The sequence below is a fragment of the Rhinolophus ferrumequinum genome, chromosome 20, assembly GCF_004115265.2.
Source record: "Rhinolophus ferrumequinum isolate MPI-CBG mRhiFer1 chromosome 20, mRhiFer1_v1.p, whole genome shotgun sequence".
NCBI classification, from domain to species: domain Eukaryota; kingdom Metazoa; phylum Chordata; class Mammalia; order Chiroptera; family Rhinolophidae; genus Rhinolophus; species Rhinolophus ferrumequinum.
In genome coordinates this window covers 55,679,887-55,701,490 of record NC_046303.1, presented here as the reverse complement: position 1 = coordinate 55,701,490, position 21,604 = coordinate 55,679,887, and the positions used below count along the sequence as shown (strand labels likewise).

At 43.8% G+C, this 21,604-nt stretch overlaps 1 protein-coding gene across 2 annotated transcripts in view; it reads left to right on the top strand.

The window, feature by feature from the left end:
• The window catches only part of GLI3 (GLI family zinc finger 3), a 274,513-nt gene that overhangs the window by 79,674 nt on the left and 173,235 nt on the right, over positions 1 to 21,604 (top strand). The window contains exons 1-2 of one of the 2 annotated variants that reach the window (XM_033088584.1): positions 2,852 to 2,966; positions 6,777 to 7,019. In XM_033088584.1, the coding sequence (XP_032944475.1) occupies positions 6,830 to 7,019 (190 nt within the window). In that variant the 5' untranslated portion in view covers positions 2,852 to 2,966; positions 6,777 to 6,829. Of the gene's footprint in view, positions 1 to 2,851; positions 2,967 to 6,776; positions 7,020 to 21,604 lie in introns of those variants that run through there. The other variant, XM_033088582.1, reaches the window with a different exon arrangement.

The window sequence follows — 21,604 nt, the reverse complement described above, 5'->3', positions numbered from 1 at the left end:
TCCAAAGCTCCAGGCCCTGATGCAGCCTTCTCGGGTTGCAGGCCCCTCAGCGAGGTTTCAAGGTTGCAGACCAAGCCAATGCTCTTTCCTCATCCATCTGGGCTACTCCCTCTGTCATCAGTCATTGTCACTGGGAGCTGTCTGTATAGCTGCCCAAGGGCCACGTCTGACCCCAGGGCATTGGAAATGTGCTGAGAGAAGGCATTGTGTGTTTGCTCCCTTTGGAACCAAGCTCTAGACATTCTAGGGAGCAGTGCCTCTGCTTTGGGCTAAGTGCACTTTAGATGGACAGAGGCAAGATTCTGCTGCTGAAAACCACAGGAACTCTGTGCCCCTTTCCCAGCATAATTCTACAATGTGTATGAATATTCTTTTTTTTGGAAAGGCAATTCTTTTTTGGGGAAGGGGAACAGGACTTTATTGGGGAACAGTGTGTACTTCCAGGACTTTCCCCTCCCCTCCCAAGTCAAGTTGTTGTCCTTTCAATCTTAGTTGTGGAGGGTGCAGCTCAGCTCCAGGTCCAGTTGCCATTGTTAGTTGTAGGGGGTGCAGCCCACCATCCCTTGCGGGACTCGAGGAATTGAACCGGCAACGTTGTGGTTGAGAGCCCGCTGGCCCATGTGGGAATCGAACCGGCAGCCTTCGATGTTAGGAGCATGGAGCTCTAACCGCCTGAGCCACCGGGTCAGCCCCTGTATGAACATTCTTAACCTCTTCTCTTTTTCATTTCTGATCCCTCTTTGGTCGAAATCATGGGGAGAATTCTGAAACAGGGAGGTGAGGACTTGGGTTCCATTGGTTCTTCAAAGAACATCAAAATGTAAATAAAGAAATAAACGCTGACAAGATGCAACAAATGCATAATAGAAACAAATGAAATAATGCTCTTTCCAAACACAGTGAGGCAACTTCCTGGGAGGAAAGCAGAAAACGATGTTCCGTGTCTTGCTCAGAAAAGGATGGTGGGCCCCAGGCTTGTGGGAGCACATTCACAGTACACAGCAGCCACTGGCTGAGCCTAAGCATGCCACGGAGCGGGGTGCAGCCCTGGGTGTAGTGTGTGTCTTTGTGCCTGTGTGGATAGGATGTGCTGTGGCACGGAGACCGTGAGGTTGGAAGTCTCACCATAGATTTGTCATTTGGGCCTCCTAGGTGCTTTCCAGGAGTGATACGTTGCCAAAACTTAATGAGAAAGCATCAGGGTTTTGAAAATGTGCATAAAAATGTAATTACTTTTTTCTTTTATTGGTGGTAGTGGTGGTGGAGACTGGGAGTGCAGACAACCTCAGGTGTCATCCCCAAACCTGCCCAGGAACAGACCTCTGGTCCAGTTCACAGGGTGTGGGCTTCCGTGAGGCAAGGATGGGTTCTTCTTGCATTCCTTACCTTGCCTGAGATGGGCTCCTTGTTTCTGATCTGGAAACTGGACCTAACACCTGGTCCTGCTGCAGCCGTGGGTTGTTGTGAGGGTGTGAGATTATATAAAGGGTAAAGTGTTCCATGGCAGAAAAGAACTGTTTCTTAAGGAAGGGGCGACGTGTGCTGGTGAGGGCTCATGGGAGTGACCTACATGTCGCTGTAGCCTCCACCCCATGTTTTAATCTGTATGCGGAAGGTTTTACATCATCCATCCAGTGTGGAAATGGTGAGGTTCCACAAACTCAGACCTTCTTAAACAGGAAAATGCTGTTTTCCTGTTAGAATCCCATTCGACTAGAAATCTGAGTACCCAGTCCCTGCCTCCCTCCACATTTTGTTGCTTCCTCCCCACCCCCATCCGCCCTTCATTTTGGCTCACCGAAATCTGAGTGCCACTTTTCTGGGAAAGCCTGATATTCTGACTTCAGTTTTGTAATTTAATGATGGAGAGTTTCCTTAGTAAACCAAATTTAGAGTCCTAGAATGCTTATCTTATATCCAGACCTTGAACATAAAAGGCATTTTATACCCACAATTGTTCATTTAATGAGCAATTGCAGAGTGCAGGCCGGTTAAGGGATTGAGCTATATGCACTATTATTGCAAGAAGTATTCCGAAATACCAGAAATAGGACGTAAGCTCTGATCAGGGAGACTGCGAGCACAATTACCTTCTTTTCAAATCCTTCTGTGACACTGCGGGAGGAAAAAGGACTTTGAAACTTGAAAGGAAAAAGCTTGCTTTCAACCTCAAAAGCTAGGAGGAAAGGGCTCTGAAATTTGCTCAGAATTCCCAATTCACCATTAGCCTGTTTCTTCCTTTAGCCTCAAGGCATTCTCCGCTTTTTGAAAAGATGTTAAGAAATTCAGTCACAATAGAGAGCCTAGTTTTGAACATGTTTCCCTCGGTCCATTGAGGTCTGGGCTCCAGCCTTTGTGTGGGGTGAATTGAGCTGAGCGGCTAGCTGGTTGGAGAGAGGTGAATGAGGAGTCGCTGTGCAGTCGCAAATTCTGGCAAAGAAAGACGCTCCCCCTTTATCTTACAATATGCACTCCTGTACAACCCTGCTAGTGGCAATATGTGGAGTTGAGCCTGTTCTTGAGTCAATACAGAGTACTTGGTTTATAGCAACTCTTGTTAAGTTTGTCTTGTAATTGAAGCTGCTGTTGACCTTGCTTGGGGACCATTTGTAAAACCGTTTATTTAGCATAAACTGAAATAATAAACCCTCCTTCTCTCGGGCCGATTGTGATAGGGTGACATTAGTTTGATTTAATGATTAGCTGCCTGACCCTTCTCCTGGAGAGAGCTGCTTGAATGGAGAGAGTTCACTCGGAAGCACTCAGAAAGAATACTAATGAGCTTGTTAAATTTAGCATGGCTCCAACCACTTTTAATTTCTCTAATGGGAGCAGCACTGCCTGGGAGAGGGAGAGGGAGGCAGGGAGACACCGAGAACATTCCCAGAGTGTCTGCTGCACAGCTAGAGAAAGCCCTCCAAGGGAAGTTTGCAGAAAGTAGCTAGCCAGAGGCTGGGGACTGAGTTGTGAGTATTGTCTGTTCTCTTACACTCTGTCTTCTAGTACATCTAGGGGGAAGAGAGGTGTAATGGTGATAAAATGGGATTTAAGGGAGCAGCTTAAAATCGATGTTAATTTTAAAAAAGGTTGACACTTGTACCGTGAGCTCTTAATCAGCTAATTTTGTTAGGGTGACAGGCAGGGGTTGTTCCTCGTTAGTGATGCGGTGCAGGGTTTTATTTTTATATTGGAAGGGTCGTCTGAAACTTTTATCTCGAGACTTAGGCGTAAAAGCACTTGTTTGCTGGGTTGCGGTGAGAAAAATCGGGAGTTTGTGAGCAATGCACAGGAGTGTGTGTTCCAGTGCTGCTTCACACAACAGGGTTACTTTCTTTCCACCTTTGTTGTGAACGGTCTTTGTTGTGAAGTGTTTGCAGTGAAGTGGCTTCTGAGTTCTTGGAGTTGACAGCACTTGGAATGTCCTGCGCGGTTCAGGTTGCCTTTGGATGAGTTGGGAAAATCGGGGATAGTTTCTGAAAGTGATGCTTGGGCAGCTCTCTGTTGGGGGCAGGAATTCCTTAACTTCCACTCGAGCACAGATATACAGAGGAAGGAGGTACAAAGTGGGATGATGGTGACACTGTTTGAAATGATATTTTTCCTGAAACTTTTTAGTGAACTGAATGTTTCAGTGTGATCCCTGAGCTTGCTTGCAGCTGTTTAACTTAGAGAAGCTCGAGAAGCACGAACAGTCGCCTTGTGTTTGGCTGTTCAACTCTATTGGCAGATGCTCCTGGAGCAGTGGGCCGTTTGCTTACATTTTTGCAGCCGACTTCTGTTGTTGCCATGGTGGACAGTGTGTTTCTGTCAATAATTTGGCCTGGCGTAGCCTGTCTGCACTGACTCTCAAACTTTATTGAACAACTCGGCTCAACTGAACAAGATTAGACAGCTTTCGTCTTTTGGCTTGCTGAAGTGGTTGCTAAATTTATAAGAGCAGGCAGGAATATTGCTTGGAAGGTTTCCCTTCCACTGTAGAGAACATGCTTTCAAGCCCCGTGGCTGTTTGTATTCTGGAGCATGTGTACAGTCAAGTTTTCATCTGAATGCCCATCAGAAGCAACCAGTGCGACAGGTAAACTTCATGAAATATTTGTCTGCTGGAATGTTTTGGAGAAGGAGGGAAGGTAAAAAGGTGGTAGCCTCGACTATTGTAAAAGTTAGTCTGATGAAAGTTTCCAATGAAAAGTCTTGCCTGCATTTTACTTTACTAAGGGAATTGGTTACTTTTTTCTGTAATAAGTATTTGAACTTTGCTTATTTCTTTTTATAACTTTAATATTCACACATGTTGGGTTAACTCTCATTAAGAAAATAATAAAAAAGGTTCAGTAGTTGTGGAAAATAATCATTTAGCTAAAAAAACACCCCTATTTCTAACCCCTTCCCCCCACTACTTCCTTCTCCCAGGAGGCTGGGTGGAGGCTGCAGGACTCTGGCCACACCATGCCAATTCATCAGTTGTTCCTGAGGTTGGATTCAGATGCTCAGCATAAAGGCATGGCTTCTGAAAGAAACTCACGCGGTTTAGCTACATATGTGGTTTTAAGAGAAGAAGACTTAATTTCGTCTAGGAAGATTAAGTCAAGGGAATCCTGTTTTAAACCTGGAAGAGATTAGTAGACCTTGGTTATTCATCTTTCCCATGGAATGCTAATTATGAGTCACAGGCCCTCTCGGTAAGGGCTTTTTAGCTTTCCAAATGAAGGTCCATTATACAGAACCCGCATCTCAGTGCTACAAGTTCAGGTTGAAATTTGAAATAAAGGTTTTTATACAGGTACAACTTAGTAGAAAATATGACTTTGGCCATTTGTAGGTTATAGGGATTTTATAACACTAAGAGTTTTTGTGTTTTTGACACCCTTTTGCCTTAACATAATTGCAAGCCCTTATTCTATAGCCTGCAACTTCAATGCTAATGAAATACAAGTGTGGACTAGTGCATAAAAGGATTAGTCAGAAGGAAAAATAAAAGCGCAGGATTTTTTTTTAGTAGTTTTCAAATTAGCAAAAGCATGGCTTGGTTGCTTTTGTAAAGATCAATGTGTGAAAAATGTGGGATTACACCAGGTTTTTTGTTTGTTTGTTTTTTTCTTTTTTTACTAGTTACTTGATAGATTAAACTCATAATTTATTTCATAGTGAATCCCATATTTACAAAGTTCGGGGTGAGGATCTGCACAAAACAATGTTAAAGGAATGTTTCCCAGTTACTCGTAGTAGTCAGCAATTTCACGGTGAAGACCAACACATATCTATCTCATGGTTTATACTGCTTTGCAAGTGATTTGCTAGGCTGAAAAAAATGTATTGCTTATTTCTTCAAGTTCCAGACATCGGCAGAAAGATTACTGGCTTTAGGTAGTCAAGTCATTAGTAAACACAAAGCAGTAGTCATTAGTTTGTATTTTCAGGCTTGTCTGTGTTCAGAGCTATACTTATTCTTCCTTCTGAATTGGTACAAACAGCTATGAAACTGCTAAAGTATACTTTTTCTGTTTTTTAGGGGCTCTTACCCAGACATACCTGTTTTATGGAATACTTTGAAGCTTGTATATTGAGATAAGATGTGTTCAAAATCTGTCCATATAAAATGTACAATATTGTTATTTATACCCAAATATAGTTTTTCTTTCTTTTTTTTTTCTGATCAGGAGTGGGAGACAGTTTTCAAATTAGATGTCTAAGCAGTGCCTGAACAATTTTGTTTTCATCAGGACTTATCTTCCCGAGGACAGTCTGTTGGTTAAATGCGGAGCTGGTTTGGAGTATGTGTATGATTCTAAGATGAATTGGTTCACTTGTGGGTTCAGATAGCCTGTATGGTTTAATTTTATGCATTGTTTCTTTGATCTGCTGTTATAGAAAGGTCATGCAGTCACATTTGCAGAGAACCATAATGGATGGATGGAAAGTTCTTACAGATTAAAGGGAGCTCCAGTATTAGGGAGCTAGAATATCAAATGTATGTAGAATTTCATCGGGCTGTTTCTTACATGTTTGAAGCAATGTCTAGATCCCACCAGAGCATGTGCACATACCAGCATGACTGATACCTTCCTCACCCCAGAGCCAGCTTACACTTGAACTTTCAGCCTCACTCTTCTTTCCTCCTAGTTCTCGCCTGTATTCTGTGGGCTGAAGCAGAAGTGTCTTGTGAGGGGCCCTGGAGGTTTCCATGATTGGCACCTGTGTAACCATTGGGTGTTCTGTCCCATCTCTGGTTTTGTTAAATCTCTCATTGGGTTACAAATCTGACTTAAAAACACTAAAACACGAGAACTTCTGGGTCACTTTCTAACAGGTCATCCTCCTCTGAGGAGCAGAGGCCCTCTGTCCCCAGCATCACCCAGAGCCTCTGTAGGTGTTCAAGCTCCCGTTTCCTGAGAGGCCTCAGGCAGATGAGGGAAGCTGTGGACACCACAGCCCTAGGCTGGCAAAACATCCAGCTTTAGTGGGACCTGTGGGGACTCTGGAAAGTCCCTGAGGAAGAGACTCATTGGCAGATTCAGCTGTAAGCTGGTGATGGCAATTTGCTGACCCCTACCTCTCAGTTTAACAGGCTCATTTCTGGCTCCCCTTCATCCTTACATTTGTATTTTGCCCCTCGTTCATAGGCAGTTTTGTCTGAAGAACATCCCATCAAGGTGCCGCTTTCAAAGTAGCCAAGAATGAGAAATTGGCTTATTTTGGGGAGGGAGATGTAAGTGATGACTATTTTTGAACTGCTCCTTAAAGTTGTCACAGAGCTTTTATGTTTCTTCTTTCTTCAGAGGATGAAAGTCCTGGACAGACCTATCACCGAGAGAGAAGAAACGCAGTCACCATGCAGCCACAGAGTGCTCAGGGGCTTGGCAAGATCAGTGAGGAGCCTTCCACATCGAGTGACGAGAGGGCCTCGCTGATCAAGAAGGAGATCCATGGGTCCCTGCCGCACCTGGCCGAGCCCTCGGTGCCATACCGCGGGGCTGTGTTCACTATGGACCCCAGGAACGGTTACATGGAACCTCACTACCGTAAGTGGGTCCCTCCCCACGGTGCATGACACCTGCTTTCAAGCCCTGGGAGGCTGTGTGCACACTTAATGAACTATTTTGCTTGCATTGATTCACACAAACATTTAACTTATGGTCCACTTTTCTTGTTACTTCTTCCATGTCTTGTCCATTTTTCTTTTTAGGGAGAGCTATTTCCTTAACAGCCCTAAGTAACTACAGGCCTCAGTGCAGCGGTACCATCTGTGGCTCATCCACTGTAGCCCTTTCCTGGGAACGGGAACCAGATAGTCTTCACCCAACTGGATGCTGCAGGGGGAGAATTGGTTGATGGCAGTAACTACAGTAGGCTGCACTAGCTGAAGTCTTTTAACAGAAGCAACTCTCATTTTAATGATTTTTTTGCTGAATTGTTGAGAAGGAACAAACTTCTTTCAACGAATCAGTGCTAAATTCCTTCACAGGAAAGATTTTCTACGTGCTCTTTCTTCTCTCACTAGCACACCAGCAACATTGGGAGCTCCTTTTCGAGCATTGATAAAGTTTAAGAAATCATTTAAGATTCTGAACACAGATATGTAATGATTTTCTCCAAAGGCGGAATATAAAGAAAAATATATGTGTTGAATTTATTTTTGGCCTGTTTCTAGTTAGAAAATGTAACTTGATTGTGGACTAATGAAGTTCGTATTGAGGTGCCAAAGCTGGCGGCTCTTGATTACAGATTTATCACCTTGCCAGGATACGGATTTGCCATTTAACCTTCCTGGCTCCAGTTCCACATGAGCCGTGGAGCTCCAGAGTGGGGGGCTTTCTCTTGTTTCCCTTTTCCCACATCATTCAGAAGTTTTAGTGTTTTAAGGCAAAAGGTCATTAGCCAGATGACTGATTAGTGAAGACAGCTGATTAGTGCATATTTTCTTGCTCAAGAAAGTGCCCAGGATAAAAGCTAATTCCATCCCTTCATTAGTTGGCTTGCAGCAGAGGGGGATGGTCCCTCATCAGGGTGCAGATCAAAGGACCTCACGCTACCCAAAATCTCAGCACCCCTCCCCCTTACTCCCGCCCCCCCCCACACACACATACACACACGCACACAAGATTATATTGTTGGTGAAGATGGAAGATCCATTATTTTTTTCACTGGAGAGACTTTTTTTAAAGTGGTCAAAGCGTGGAGGAAAAGGTTTTATGGATTCTTAAAAAGTCTTCTGTTTTCAACTTCTCTGTTTAAAAAGTGCTATCTCTTCCTATAGCTGCGGTTGTCATTTTTACAGATACGGAAATGAGGTATAATTGCATGTTCCTTTCCTTCCCTCATTAAAGGTTTATTTTATTTTTCTTTTATTTTAGGAATGAGAATTTAAAATAGTGTTCATATGGTTTTTCTCTGAGCGCATTCCATTTTCTACATTGTCTTTTTATTTATGGGTCTTTATTAGACATCATACATGTAGAAAATGTGAGGAAATCTACATACTTTTTACCTATATTAATTTTCTCTGATAGTATGCTTACTTAAAAAAAAAAAACATCAAGTCTAGATTATTATACATAAACTCCTGGTGTTGTTTTTGGCCTTATGTATGAACAAATCTTTTCCCATCATCTATTTATGTTTTGTCTTCTATTCCAGATGCCCACTAATTAGTGAGGTATTTAATTGGTCAAGACAGCTGACCAGTACTTCTTTTTTGGCTGATGGAAGTAGGCAGATGACCGTTAACTTTCTCTCTGTGCCATTCAAATTGCAGCTTGCACTTGGTCCATTCGTTCTAATGGTTTGCCCGTTGAGTCCTCTCCCTGTCACTTGAGGGGCCGGGGGCTGTCTGTGCAGCTGGGACCCTCGTCACCTCTCAGTGGTCAGCGTGTGTGACCCAAATCCTGGGCCTCCAGTGGATTAACTAGCACTGGCCCTAGAGAGCTCTTAGGAGGGCTTGAGACCATTCATTGTCACTATTTAGAGGACATAGCACCAATAGGTTGGTTATTCTTCAGCTTTTCCCATGGTATTGTTGAAATCACTATTAAAATTACATGATAATTTACAAGCTGTGTAAGGTGTCAGTAACCAGATGGCACGTACTCTTTTACCCACTATACAAATGTGCTCCCTAAATTGGTCAAAATAGATGGTATCATTACATGTGTAAGAGGGACAGGCACAGGCAGTGCTAGAAGTTATGCAGATGACTTAGCACTCAGGGGATGTAGATTTAAGTTCCAGCCCTGCCACCTACTGGCAGTGTGACCTTGGCCAAGTGTGCTGGCCCCTCTAGGAATCATTTCCTAACTGTGTAAGAGGGTGATTGATATGTGGCTGCCTGCCTCATGGTGTTCTCGAGAGAATTAAGTGAGACCATGTATTTAGTAAAATCTCTGGCTCATGGCGAGTGGCTGAGAAATATTATGTCCCATCTTCTTCCTCTGCCCCCCTCCTCTTCATCTTCCTACCTCCTCCTCTTCCTTCTGTTCCATAGTCACCACTGTCACCATCACCATCATCACCATCATCACCACCATCACCATCTCCATCACCATCATCACCATCTGTGTATGTGATAAGTTCATTCTCCAAACCAAGTTACTTTTGTTAGTGTTGCAGTTGTGTTTGGTGTAGGGTAGACTGGCTTTTCTCTGCCTGACCCGCTCACCTGCCTCCCTGAGGTCAGCATCTCCTATACACACAGATTAGAGATGGAATGGCTTATAAACCCTGGAATGGGTGGAATGGTGTGGTCAGAACTGTGCCCCGTGGCCTTCAGAACATATTCCTTTCTCACGGAACCTCAGTGGATTGATTATACCGTGTTTCCCCGAAAATAAGACCTAGCCAGACCATCAGCTCTAATGCGTTTTTTGGAGCAAAAATTAATATAAGACCTTGTCTTATATTGTATAAGACCTGGTCTTATGTTATAGTAAAATAAGACTGGGTTTTATATTAATTTTTGCTCCAAAAGATGCATTAGAGCTGTGGTCTGGCTAGGTCTTATTTTCGGGGAAACACAGTATTAGGTTGGTGCAAAAGTAATTGCTGTTTTTGCCTTTATTTTTAACCTTTTAATTACACTTGCACCAACCTAATATAATTTTTTCCTATTTTGTAAGTAATGAAATTTTAAAGCTTTTAAATGAGTTTGAGAAGTTTCAACATTTTAAATTCTTGGCAGAAAGTGTTTTATGTAACATACATTCTTAATACGTGCCGAAAATGAAAGGCACAATATTTATTCATATTAAATAATTTAAAGATGTCCTGAACTAAGTCTCAAAGAGTCAGATAGGATATGACTTTACTTTTTCTGGAACCCTGTTGGATTATTTAATCTTCTACCAGTATAAAGAGTATTTTTTAGGTACTTTTATAATAAAATCTTTGTGCCTTATCTGGATTGAATTATCCAAGTAAACCTAATAACTGATGCTGAAGTTGACATCGTCTAAGAATTTTTTAGTGTATGAGAAAAATACCCTCTTAAAAATGAGGGTAAAAGTTTGATCACGTTTCTTTACCTTGTCTCAGTATTGCAGCATTGTCAGTAACACAAGTTCATTGCAAACGTTCAGTGTCTCAAGGTTCAGAACACCTTTTTAAGGCCACTGCCTTTTTCTTTGAGTCGTACACCATCTCCTTCAGGCTGTGAGACTGAAGACTCTTTTAACCCAATGTAGCTGGGCATCTGTGCACTCACAATAATTCCCTGGTTTCTCTGTGGTTGGAAAATGCAGACTTTCCAAAATGCATAATTTGTGCTTCTATATATACTAACTTTGTATTTCTAACGTGTGGGTAGTTTTCCTGTAACACCGGAAAATGGAAAATCGTTTTCTCCCCCCTCAGAAGGACATCTGTAAAACTTTTATTGCACAAGACTTTATTATACTTGGGTATGCAGTGTTGCATCTTCACAAATTACACTTAGGCAGGATTCAAAGTATTTTAGGTTTTGTGGGTTGGTTTGACTTAGGAAAAAAAAAAGAAAAGAAAAAAGAAAACCCATGGATAGTGGGCACTTCAAACATTTGCAACATATGTTTGGAATAAAATCCTCTTGGGGGCCTTGGGGGTTGTTCCCTCCTGAAGGGCTCTGTGAATGGGCTGTATATCAAGGCTGGGAGCGGACGTTCGGTCTGCAAGGCTCAGACGCCGGGTGGTGCTGACAGGCTCACTGCTGCAGGATCACTAGCACTTGATAATTGGGGAGAGTCTGGGAGGGGCCGGATTTGAGGGACCTGACCTGCTTGTACTGGCATCAGGATAAGGACCCCCATCTCCTGCCCAAAGATTTCTCAGCAGTTTTATTCTGCTCCTGTTCCATCTGTAGCCAGATATTGCAAAGCACCATCCCCCCTTTGCTTTCACTGACTGCTGTGCATTTATTGTTTTATAAACTTGCAAGGCACATGACATAATAGTTAAAGCATTCCTGCACCCTGGGCGACACTTAACTTTTATTCTCTTCCCTGTTACAGAAAACATGTGTTTCATTGTCTTCTGTCTTAGTCTTACTGTGACGAGGCCAATTTTCTAACTGTCCTTGCAGGGGTCTTTGTGGGGAGTTTCTTGGATTCACTAGTCGTGTCCTACAGGTTCCCTGCTGGTTTTCTTAAAGGGGGGAAGAAAGATGCCCCCTTTTTCTAAAATTTCAGGGCTCTTTCAGTTTTATAGTTGTGTGAAGAGTGCTTTCCCTCTGCCCCCAGCTGCTCCCAAGTAGGAATTCCTCATGGAAAATATGATTCATTCTTCCATGCAAACTCTGTGATTGAACACATACCACCGGTATTCTCCTTTATGTTTTCCAGCTCAGATGACAGAACTATTTGTTGCTAATTAGCAAAACCTGAGGAATAAGCTTAAAGAAAAGAAACTGAATTTTAATTGCTTGCATTTATTTTCTGTGGAAAGCTGGAGTACTGAGCCCACTTGCACCCTTATGTGCTTAAAAAAAATGCATGTAAGATTTTTTTCTACCTGTTTTTATATTAGGTGACTTTCTACTGTCCTTAGAAATACATCTTCTAAGTGAGTAGAAGAGGAGATGTGTGTTTTACATATTTAATAGGTACACCTGCTCACATTTCTTTTGCTATTGGACTGTCATCTGGAGGCTGAGAGACAGAAATGCCTGTAAGGCACAGTGAACAGTTTGGTGTTGACCAGAATGCAAAGGCATGAGAGTTTCCTGAACACACAGCTCCATTCCCATGCAGGCTGTCTGCCTCTTGGAGAACATCTGAGCCCATCCGGAGTGCTTTGGTTTTTCCCTTGAATATTAGGCTGTTTAACCAGAAAGAATGATGTTGGGTCATACTGTCTCTAGGGGCTGTGTTAGGTAGCTTACTTCCTTGGTTGTTCATCTTGACTTGTCAGGGGAACTGGAGTGAGAAGATGCAAAGAAGTCTATGCACCTTTGCAAAACGGTGATATGTGAGCTTAAGAATAGCTTTCCTGCTTATTCTTGTCTTTCTCTCAGAAATTCCATATAACGACCCAAGGTTTCTTTCAACAGCCCTGAGGTAATGTTTGAAGTCTGGGAACAGTGAGCCACTTCCATCCATAGATTTTTAAAGAGCTACATTGCAAGGTAACGCTGCAGAAAGCAGTCAAAGTTTAGGGGTAATTGTTAGGGTTCCAACTGGCTTTCACCAAGGAATGTTGGCGACTCTTACGCTGATGTGACTGTGATCCTGCAGATTGATTTTGGGAGGCGGCGAGTGAAACTGGGAACCAAGAGCGAGAAAAGCACTGTAGCATTTGAGAAAAATTAGTTACTGATTTTATCCATTGAATTTTGGGGACATATTTATTAGAGGGGACCAGAAAGAAGCCTGAAAGCCACTCAGTAGAGGAATAGAAAGAAGAGGCTAAGGGAGACCGTTTTCTAGAGAAAGCTCCGTTGGCTCGTTGATGCAGTGGCTCAGCCGTCGCGTCCACTGCTGCCCAGCACAGCCCTCCCTCAGGCAGTCAGGCTGCCCGCTCGTAGCTGCCGCTCATGCCAGACAGTTCTTTGCTTTCCTCCTCCTTTTCAAGACTTACTTTTCTTCAAGCCCTATCTAAACACCACTGCCTTTGAAAGTCTTCTTTACATTCCATCTTACAAGGATATTTTCCTACCTGACACAAAGTACGTATGTAATTCTCACCTCTAAACACATCACAGCTGTGTCCTTTGGTTGTCTATGCATGTTGGTCTTTAGAATTGTTAAAGAAAAAAATACAGGCCCAAAGTGGCATCACTGGTACTAAAATCCCATGATACCAAACCTAGAGTTAATACCTAAACTAATTGCAGTTTTAACATCTCCCAGAAACATAATCTTCTTAATCAGCCAGTCTGGAAGTTTCTGGTAAAGCACCAGTAAGGTAAACTGCATGATGGAAACCCTTCCTCTTCTCTTCCACAAAGAAAAGCTGTTGTGGCCCCAAAATTACCATTTCTTTTGCTAATAGCTCCCTTGCTTCACCCGTCTTCCTATGAAATCCTTCCATTTTGTACAACTCCTGGCAGCACCTTTCTAGTTTCTAGGTGGGATGCTGTCCGATTCATGACTTGTTAATAAAGCCGATTAGATCTTCACATTTACTCAGTTGAATTTTGTTTCTAACAGAACAGTGTGGTAGTTCAGGGGTAGCATTGAGCCCTTATATCCACCAGGATTCTGAGGGCTGGCCTGGGGGCCCTTGACTGCTGCCATAGGGCAGAGACGGGCCCACTGTTCCGTGGGCCAGAGAAGTTTGTCTGGAGCCTACCAGTGGAGGTGCTACTTGGCATCTTGAAGAAACAGATGTTTTTGCCTCCATTTGACAATTTAAGTCCTTATATGCAGCCTCTGATCCAAATGTAGTCACCCAGTCTTTTCTAAAAATAGGCAGGGTTGAAAATATTTATGACACACTTATACATTATAAATTGTACATTTCAAAACATCCAACATATTTGCTTCTGGGCCATATAGCACATTTAACACTGCTGGAGTTCTTACTCTGGAATGAGTCAGTACTTTACTTTTAGGCGTGGGTGAGTACCCCAATTTTCAGTCCCATGGGGACCACACAGGGGAGCAGACTCTGCATGTTTTTATGCCCCTCTAAAATCGAACGGGTAGATATTTTTTCCTGTAGTTAAGGTGATCATGGTATTTCTTTCCCCTTTCCTAAATTTCAGTGATCTGTCCTATCTTCAGTAACCTAGGCAGTTGGTGATTTTGGTAACACCTTTTCAAGTTGTTATTGCCCAAGCATGGTGTAAGCCATGTCATTGGGAGACTCCACTGACAAATCGATTTGGGATCATGAATCCAGTTGTTTAAATATTCCATTCAGTTCTTTTCCTTTTCCAGTTTGACACCCATCCAATCAATACAAGTGGCAGTTTTCTTTAGTTGTTTTGTTTCCCTCCCTCCATCCCTCCTTCCTTTCCTCTCCCATTTTTCCTTCCTTCCTTCTTCTCTTCCTCTCTCTTCTTTCCTTCCTTCCTAGGATAAAGCATGAGGAACAGGGCAACTCCTGCCATTTCATAGCCATCTGCTAACAGCTTTCCATTCCATTTTGTAACAGAGGCAACATTATACATTACCCCTGGCTCCTCCTCCTTTTTCTTGTATAATTAAAGAATGTTACCTTTGATGTCTCTGGAAAGCTGCATCTCCTGTCTTGCTTTAGCTTTCTTGATATTGTACCTATAAATTTTTGCTGTATCGTCATACTTCTTAGTGAAAGGGCTGCATTTTCTCTCTTTGTGCCTTTCACATTTTAGCATTTTATTGCTTTGTCCTTCCTCTTTCTGAGAGTTTGGATTCTTGTAGCACTATTTGAAAAGTATCCGGTTTCCTCAACCCTTGTAGCTTTTCCATGCGGGTCCCTACTTTGGGACTCTCTTGCAATGGATTGATCTTATCTTCCTAATGTCTTTCTTCCTTTTGGGGAGTCTAGGCTTTTCATTAACCTCAGTTTTTGATGAGTTTCTTTATCTTAGAACAAAATGAGGAAAAATCTGGATTCATTCAGCCATTCATCTGGCAGTCATTGTTAGTTGAGCTTGTGCTTAATCACTGAGTGTCTCCGAAGTGCTCACCAGTGTTGGACAGAAAGAGCAAGCTTCCTGGTTCCAGGGCTGAGGGCTGAGGGGACATTGAGATGAGTAAATAAGCCCATGCAAAAAGTCCGCCCCAAAGGACGTTTCAGCAGACATGGAAGCAGAGTCCTTTGGGAGCATGTAATACATGCACTTGACCCAGACTTAATGAGTCCAGAAGTCTTACTGGAGGACTCAGTGACACCCGAACTACCCTCCCTGGCAAAGAGTAGAGAGGAGTGTTTGCAAATGCAGAGACCTAACACCTGTGAGTACCTGAGAGGTCTCTGATCGGAGGGTGGAGCTCAGGGAAGGGCGTAAGTAACACAACACAGGATACTTTTCAGAGTGCAGAGCAGCGCATATGTCATGGGAAGCTGGTATCTTCTGCAGGAATCCAGGGCGATCCCTGAGACTTGTATCATAGCTTTTGAAAACTTGAACTATGTTTCCCGTCACTGACCCAGAGCATACTTGTTGCTGACTTTATTCACCTCCTCCGGGTTTGCTCGTGTGGAGTCCCGCCCCACAGCCCCTGCCAACCTCTGTGTTGGCTGCCCTTCCCCTGTTTCCCCCTGAAGACAACAAAATCCATTTCTACTTGTTCTCTGTCTCCTGAGCCTTTTCTGTATGAGATAATCCTGGTAGTCACAATATCTTGATCTCGAAATGCAAATCCCAAACATTGGGAAAAAGATGGGGCTTAATTTCCAGTGAATTAAGAGTGTTCTGTATCAAGATACATTTTAACTCCAAAATAGAATACTCACAATTAAAAAGCAAAACCCTTGAGTTTTATTTTATAGGAAAACTCTCAAATACGCTAACACCAGTTCAGCTAGAGAAATTGTGTAAAGGGCCCACAGCAAGGTTAGGGATGGGGGCCAGAAATAACAAAGTGAAATTCAGCTGGGAAATCCAGGAGCTGATAGGGCTGGGGAAAATGAGAACAAAGACTTCCAGTGGTGGGATAAGCCTGCAATCTGCCTGTGCAGAAAGACTCGTAGGGGAGACGGTGGGACCCCCAGGAGGAGACAGAACAGGAGCCATGTCCTCTCTGTAGGGGGCTGCACAGCTAATCAGCGGACATTGTGCAGGTCGGAGGAGGCCTGCTTTGGGAGGAGGGGTGTTTGGTAGTCCGTCGAGGGGGACCCAGATCTACAACCTGATTGTGCTTGTGACTTGTGAGGGGGTCAAAGGAGGCACCTGTTTCGTAGGTTAGAGAGGAGGAGAGACGTGCATGGGCGCTGGGAAACAGACACCACCTCTTCTTCAGTTTGCTTTCATGGAATATACCTGCTTTCAAGCAAGATTTCAAGTTTTCTCTCCCCCACCCCATTCCTGCTTTCCCCCTTTATGTCTTTACGTAAGGAATGTCAAAGAATACCACTGCCCCATGACGTCTCTCCCACCCCCATCTGTGGTTGCACGAATTTCACACTGGGCTCTGTGGTCGCAGCTTGGTTCCATGAATCTGACCATGTAGGTTGGATGAAATGTGCATTCCTTCCACATTTTTAAACATATTTTGTGTCCATCACATCCCACAAAGTGATGCTACAGAGAGACAGTTGAGCAGTGTGGGGTGCCTGAGTGCCTCTGGTGTACCAGCCCCTCTGCTCACAGCCCTGGTGTGACATAGTCCAAGCCGTTGTCCATTGGGTACACGATGCATAGTATGCATTCTCATTTCAAAAATACCGTGTGTTTTTTGAGGGCCTGCTATGTGTGCATCACTGTCTAGGTCCTCGGGTTGGCAGTTGCCAAAACTAATCCAGTCCTTGTTGCTCGTGGAGCCGACATTTCAGCTGGAGGACACACAGCAGACACCTGGGCAGAGATGTCAACAAGACTCAAACAGCTGATACTCTGAGCCCACTAGAACAGGCAGTGTGTTAGGGAGAGCCTCAGGTGTAGTGATGGATCTTAGAATGGGCGGGTATGGCAGGGCAGGTCTTGCTAAGAGGTGTCTTTATAGCTGAGACACAAAAGACAAAAAGGAGCCGGCCATGGGAGGATGTAAGGGGAGAGCATTCCACTTCATGAGTGGAATTTGGGGATTTGCTGTGTCTGTGCCAGGAGCAGAGAGAAGGCTACTTTGGTGGCTGCTGAGGGAGAGGACAGCTAGGGGAGATGAGGTTGGGAGTGCCTGTGGGTGATGGACAGCCAGTGGAGGGAGTGACGCGAGTTGCTTTTTATTTGAGGAATATAACTCTGGGTGGTTTGTGGGTGTCATGCAGGGTGTCATGCGGCGTCTCAGCTCCCGCTCCCCACATAAGAATGCAGGACATGGTGAGGCCAAAAAGGAACACCCACAGAGCCATAGATAGGGGAGTCATACCGCTATATTCTCGCTGGTGGCTGGGTTGGAGACACAGGAAGCAGGAGCCACACGATCCGCAACCTGCCGTCCACTTCTCTGCCAACCAACCTCACTTGCTAACTGCAATCCGCTGTGCTAACTGCAATCCTTGCTTGCTGGCTCAGCCACCATCTTCTTGCTAGCCCCCATTTTCTGCTAGCATAGCCACGGCAGTTATATTAGTGGCCAATGGCTCACTGGTTACAGCTGACGGCCAACTAGCCACAGCTGATGGCCATGCAATCACAGTTGATGGCCATTTACTACTCGAGTGAACACCTTTCCATGTGAGGCTGAGAGCCTGGAAACTGCACTCCTGGATCTGTCCCCACAGTGGGGGCCGTAACGAGGGGCAGAAGGCAGAAATTAGGGTGGTGACTCAGTAGGCTGTTGCAGTAGCCCAGTCGGGAGGGAAATGGTTCCTGTCTCAGAAATTACAGCCAGCAGAAGCAAGGCCTCTCTGTCCTTAGCTGGACTTGTCCTCGCCGCAACAGGAAAATCAGCCCAATTTGGCCTCCACCCATGACTACCTCCACATACTATGACACTGGTTTTGCTTATGAATTCATTAAATCTGTACAACATCCTTATGGGAGGTTGTCATGATTTTCCCCGCTGACAGATGAGGAAGCTGAGGTCCAGTAAGGCTAAGGGAGTTGTCCATTTTATGTAGTTCAGAAGTCGCTGAGCTAAGGTTTGAAGCCACACGTTTTGACTCCAGAGCTCAAATTCTTACTCTGTGCCCAAGGCTGCTCAGTCTTCATAATGGCACTCCACGTGTGCAGCAGGGCCGAGGGCCTGGCCAGGTGGGCAGGGGTTTGGACTCAGCCCCATTAGGGGGAGATTGGGAACTTGGCTGGACTGGGTGGTGCTGTTGCCAGGGGTGACAGCACAGGCTTGGAGGGCTCTTGGGAGGCCAGGCTGATGGTCGCTCAGGTCTCCAGACCAGCATGGAGGTCTCGGGTGCTCCGTGCGACCCCTGCAGTCATGGTGCTCCCGGCATAGCTACGTGGGACCGAAGAAGAAATTATTTCTCAGTGGGTATTCCCCTAAAGAATTGGAAGTTCCCGATAACTTAATTACCAGAAGGCCTACAGGTCCTCTCTGTGCCCTTCTGTTTTGGGGAGATAAGTGTGTGAGGAGACAGTGACACAACACTAGTCAGTGAAGCATTTGCCAGGTGCTGGTGCTAGACGAAGGACCCTTCCCATGATCTCATTTAGTTTTTGCACAAACCCACTCTCACCTGAATTAACTGGACTCACAGTGCCACTCTTGAGTCCCGTCTCCACAGCCCAGGGTTTGGGAGCAAGTGAGGGAGGACCCCTGTGTACTGCTCTCCTACTTGTCTTGTTAAACTGCCCCCTCCTCTGCCCCAGTTTTCCCCCTACCTGCAGTGGCTTTGGGGACAGAGGCTGTCTGTTTGGATCAAAGATCGATTCAATGGGTGAACTCTCCATTCTGACCAGCAGCCTGTGTAAGTACAGAGCTTTCACCATAATAATACAGTATCTGAATCCACCTACGCCTTGTCTGGGACAGTGATCCTCAGCTGTCCCTCCGTGTGACACACAGGGCAGCAGACCACCCTGCCCCACCCAGGGGAAAAAATGGCAGGGAAAGAGCACCCCCTTATTTATAAGCATACTTGGAAGGTTTATGAGAGAGGGGGAGGGAGGGAGAACACGGACATAGGCCTTTTGGCACAAGGGCTTCGTGGTGTCTCACTGCTATGAGGAGTTCCCAGTCTCTAAGCTCTGGTGTCTCATAAACTGAAAGAATCTTGGGGAGAAGCAGTTAGGCATGGTAAAAGAATGATTTATGAGGAAAAAATGAAAAGGACTGGACATGAGTAACGGACAGTGCCAGCTAAAGAGACACACGGCAATCCTCAATGGATAACTGAAGGAGGTAGACACTAAGGAGGGACAAGACTGAGGAAAATGTGTGAAGACAGGCAAGGATAAGACAGGGCGACTCTTCTCTCAGGGGCTTGCAGCTACGACTCGTGTTTGCTGTAAAGGCGAATGCGAGCTCCCAGACCCGTCTGCATCACGTGTGTCAGGAAGCTTGATCTCACCCGAGCTGGATCTGGATCTGGAGATAAAAGATGCAGGTTGTAACAAAGCTCCCAATGTATTAGCTGATTTTTATTTAAAAATATAGCTGACATACAGTTTCAGATGTACCCCCTAGTTATTCAACATTTATATACCTAAAGAAGTGATCACTATTAAGTCCAGCAAACATCTGACACCATACCATGCTATCACAATATTATTGACTATATTCTCTATGCTGTACATTACATCAGGTGTACAGCATAGTGGTTAGACATTTATGTAATTTAAGAAATGATCCCCTTGAGTAGTCTAGTACCCACCTGGCACCATACATAGTTATTGCCATATTATTGACTATATTCCCTATGCTTTACTTTACATCCCCATGACTACTGTGTAACAACCAATTTGTATTTCTTGATCCCTTCACCTTTTTCACCCAGCTCCCTAAACCCCCTTCCATCTACCACCCCCCCAAAAATCTAGTATCCATCTGACATTATAGTTGTTACAATATTATTGATTATATTCCTTATGCTATACCCTACATCCCCATGACTACTGTGTCGCAACAAATTTGTACTTCTTAATCCCTTCCCCTTTTCCACTCATCCCTAAGCTCCCTCTGATCTGGCTACCATCAATGTTCTCTGTGTCTATGAGTGTGTTTCTGTTTTGTTTATTTGTTTTGTTCTTTAGATTTCATATGTAAGCGAAATCACATTGCATCTGTCTTTCTCTGTCTGACATATTCCACTCAGCACAACACCGTCTAGGTCCATCCATCCATTCTGCCACAGATAGCAAGAACCCATTCCCTTTCATGGCTGAGCAATATTCCATTGTATATGTACCACCTCCTCTTTATCCATTCATTCATTGAGGGATGGACGCCCTGGCTAACTCCACATTTGGCTACTGTAAATAATGCTGCCAGGAATATGGATTCACACATCCCCTAGAAGTAGCGTTTTAGGTTTCTTCAGATAAATACCCAGAAGTGGAATTACTGGGTACTTCTTTGTCTCTCATTGTAGTATATGGTTTAAAATCTATTTTGTCGGGTATAAGTATTGCTACCTCCGCTGTTTTTTTGTTTATTTTTTGTTGTTGTTTTTTGTTTGTTTCCATTTTCATGAAATATCTTTTCCCCATCTCTTCACTTTCAGTCTGTGTGTATCTTTGAATCTGGAGTGAGTCTCTTGTAGGCAGCATATGTAAGGGTGTTGTTTTCTTATCCATTCAGTTGCTCTATGTTTTTGATCAAAGCATTTAATCCATTTACATGGAAAAGTAATTGTTGATAGATATGTTATTGCCATTTTATTATTCATTTTTTTTTTTCCTTTTTTTTTTTTTCTTTTGTCTTAAAAAAGTCCCTCAAACATTCGTTGTAATACTGATTTGGTGGTGATGAACTCCTTTAGCTTTTTCTTGTCTGGGAAGCTCTTTATCTGTCCTTCGATTCATAATCATAGCCTTGATGGGTAATTTTGGTTGTAGGTTGTTACTTTTCATCACTTTGAACATTTTGTGCCAGTCCTTTCTGGTCTGCAAAGTTTCTGTTGAGAAATCAGCTGACAATCTTATGGGAGCTCCCTTTTAAGTTACTAGTTGCCTTTCTCTTGTGGCTTTTAGGATTCTCTCTTTGTCTTTAACCTTTGCCATTTTAATTGTAATGTGTCTTGGTGTGGGCCTGTTTGCAGGGTTCATCTTATTTGGGACTCTCTGCACTTCCTGGACTTGTATGTCTATTTTCTTTGCCAGGTTAGGAAAGTTTTCAGTCATTGTATCTTCAAATATGTTCTCAATCCCTTGCTCTCTCTCTTTTCCTTCTGGTATGCCTATGATGCAAATTTTGTTAATCTTGATGTTGTCCCGGAGGTATCTTAAACTACCTCAATTTTTAAAATTATTTTTTTCTTTTGATGTTCTGATTGGGTGTTTTTTGTTACTTGGTCTTTCAAATCACTGATTCGATCGTGTGTTTCATCCAGTCTGCTAGTGATTCCTTCTAGTGCATTCTTCATTTCAGTTATTGTATTCTTTACTTCTGACTGGTCCTTTTTTTGTGGTTTCTGTGTCTTTTTATATACTTGCTAT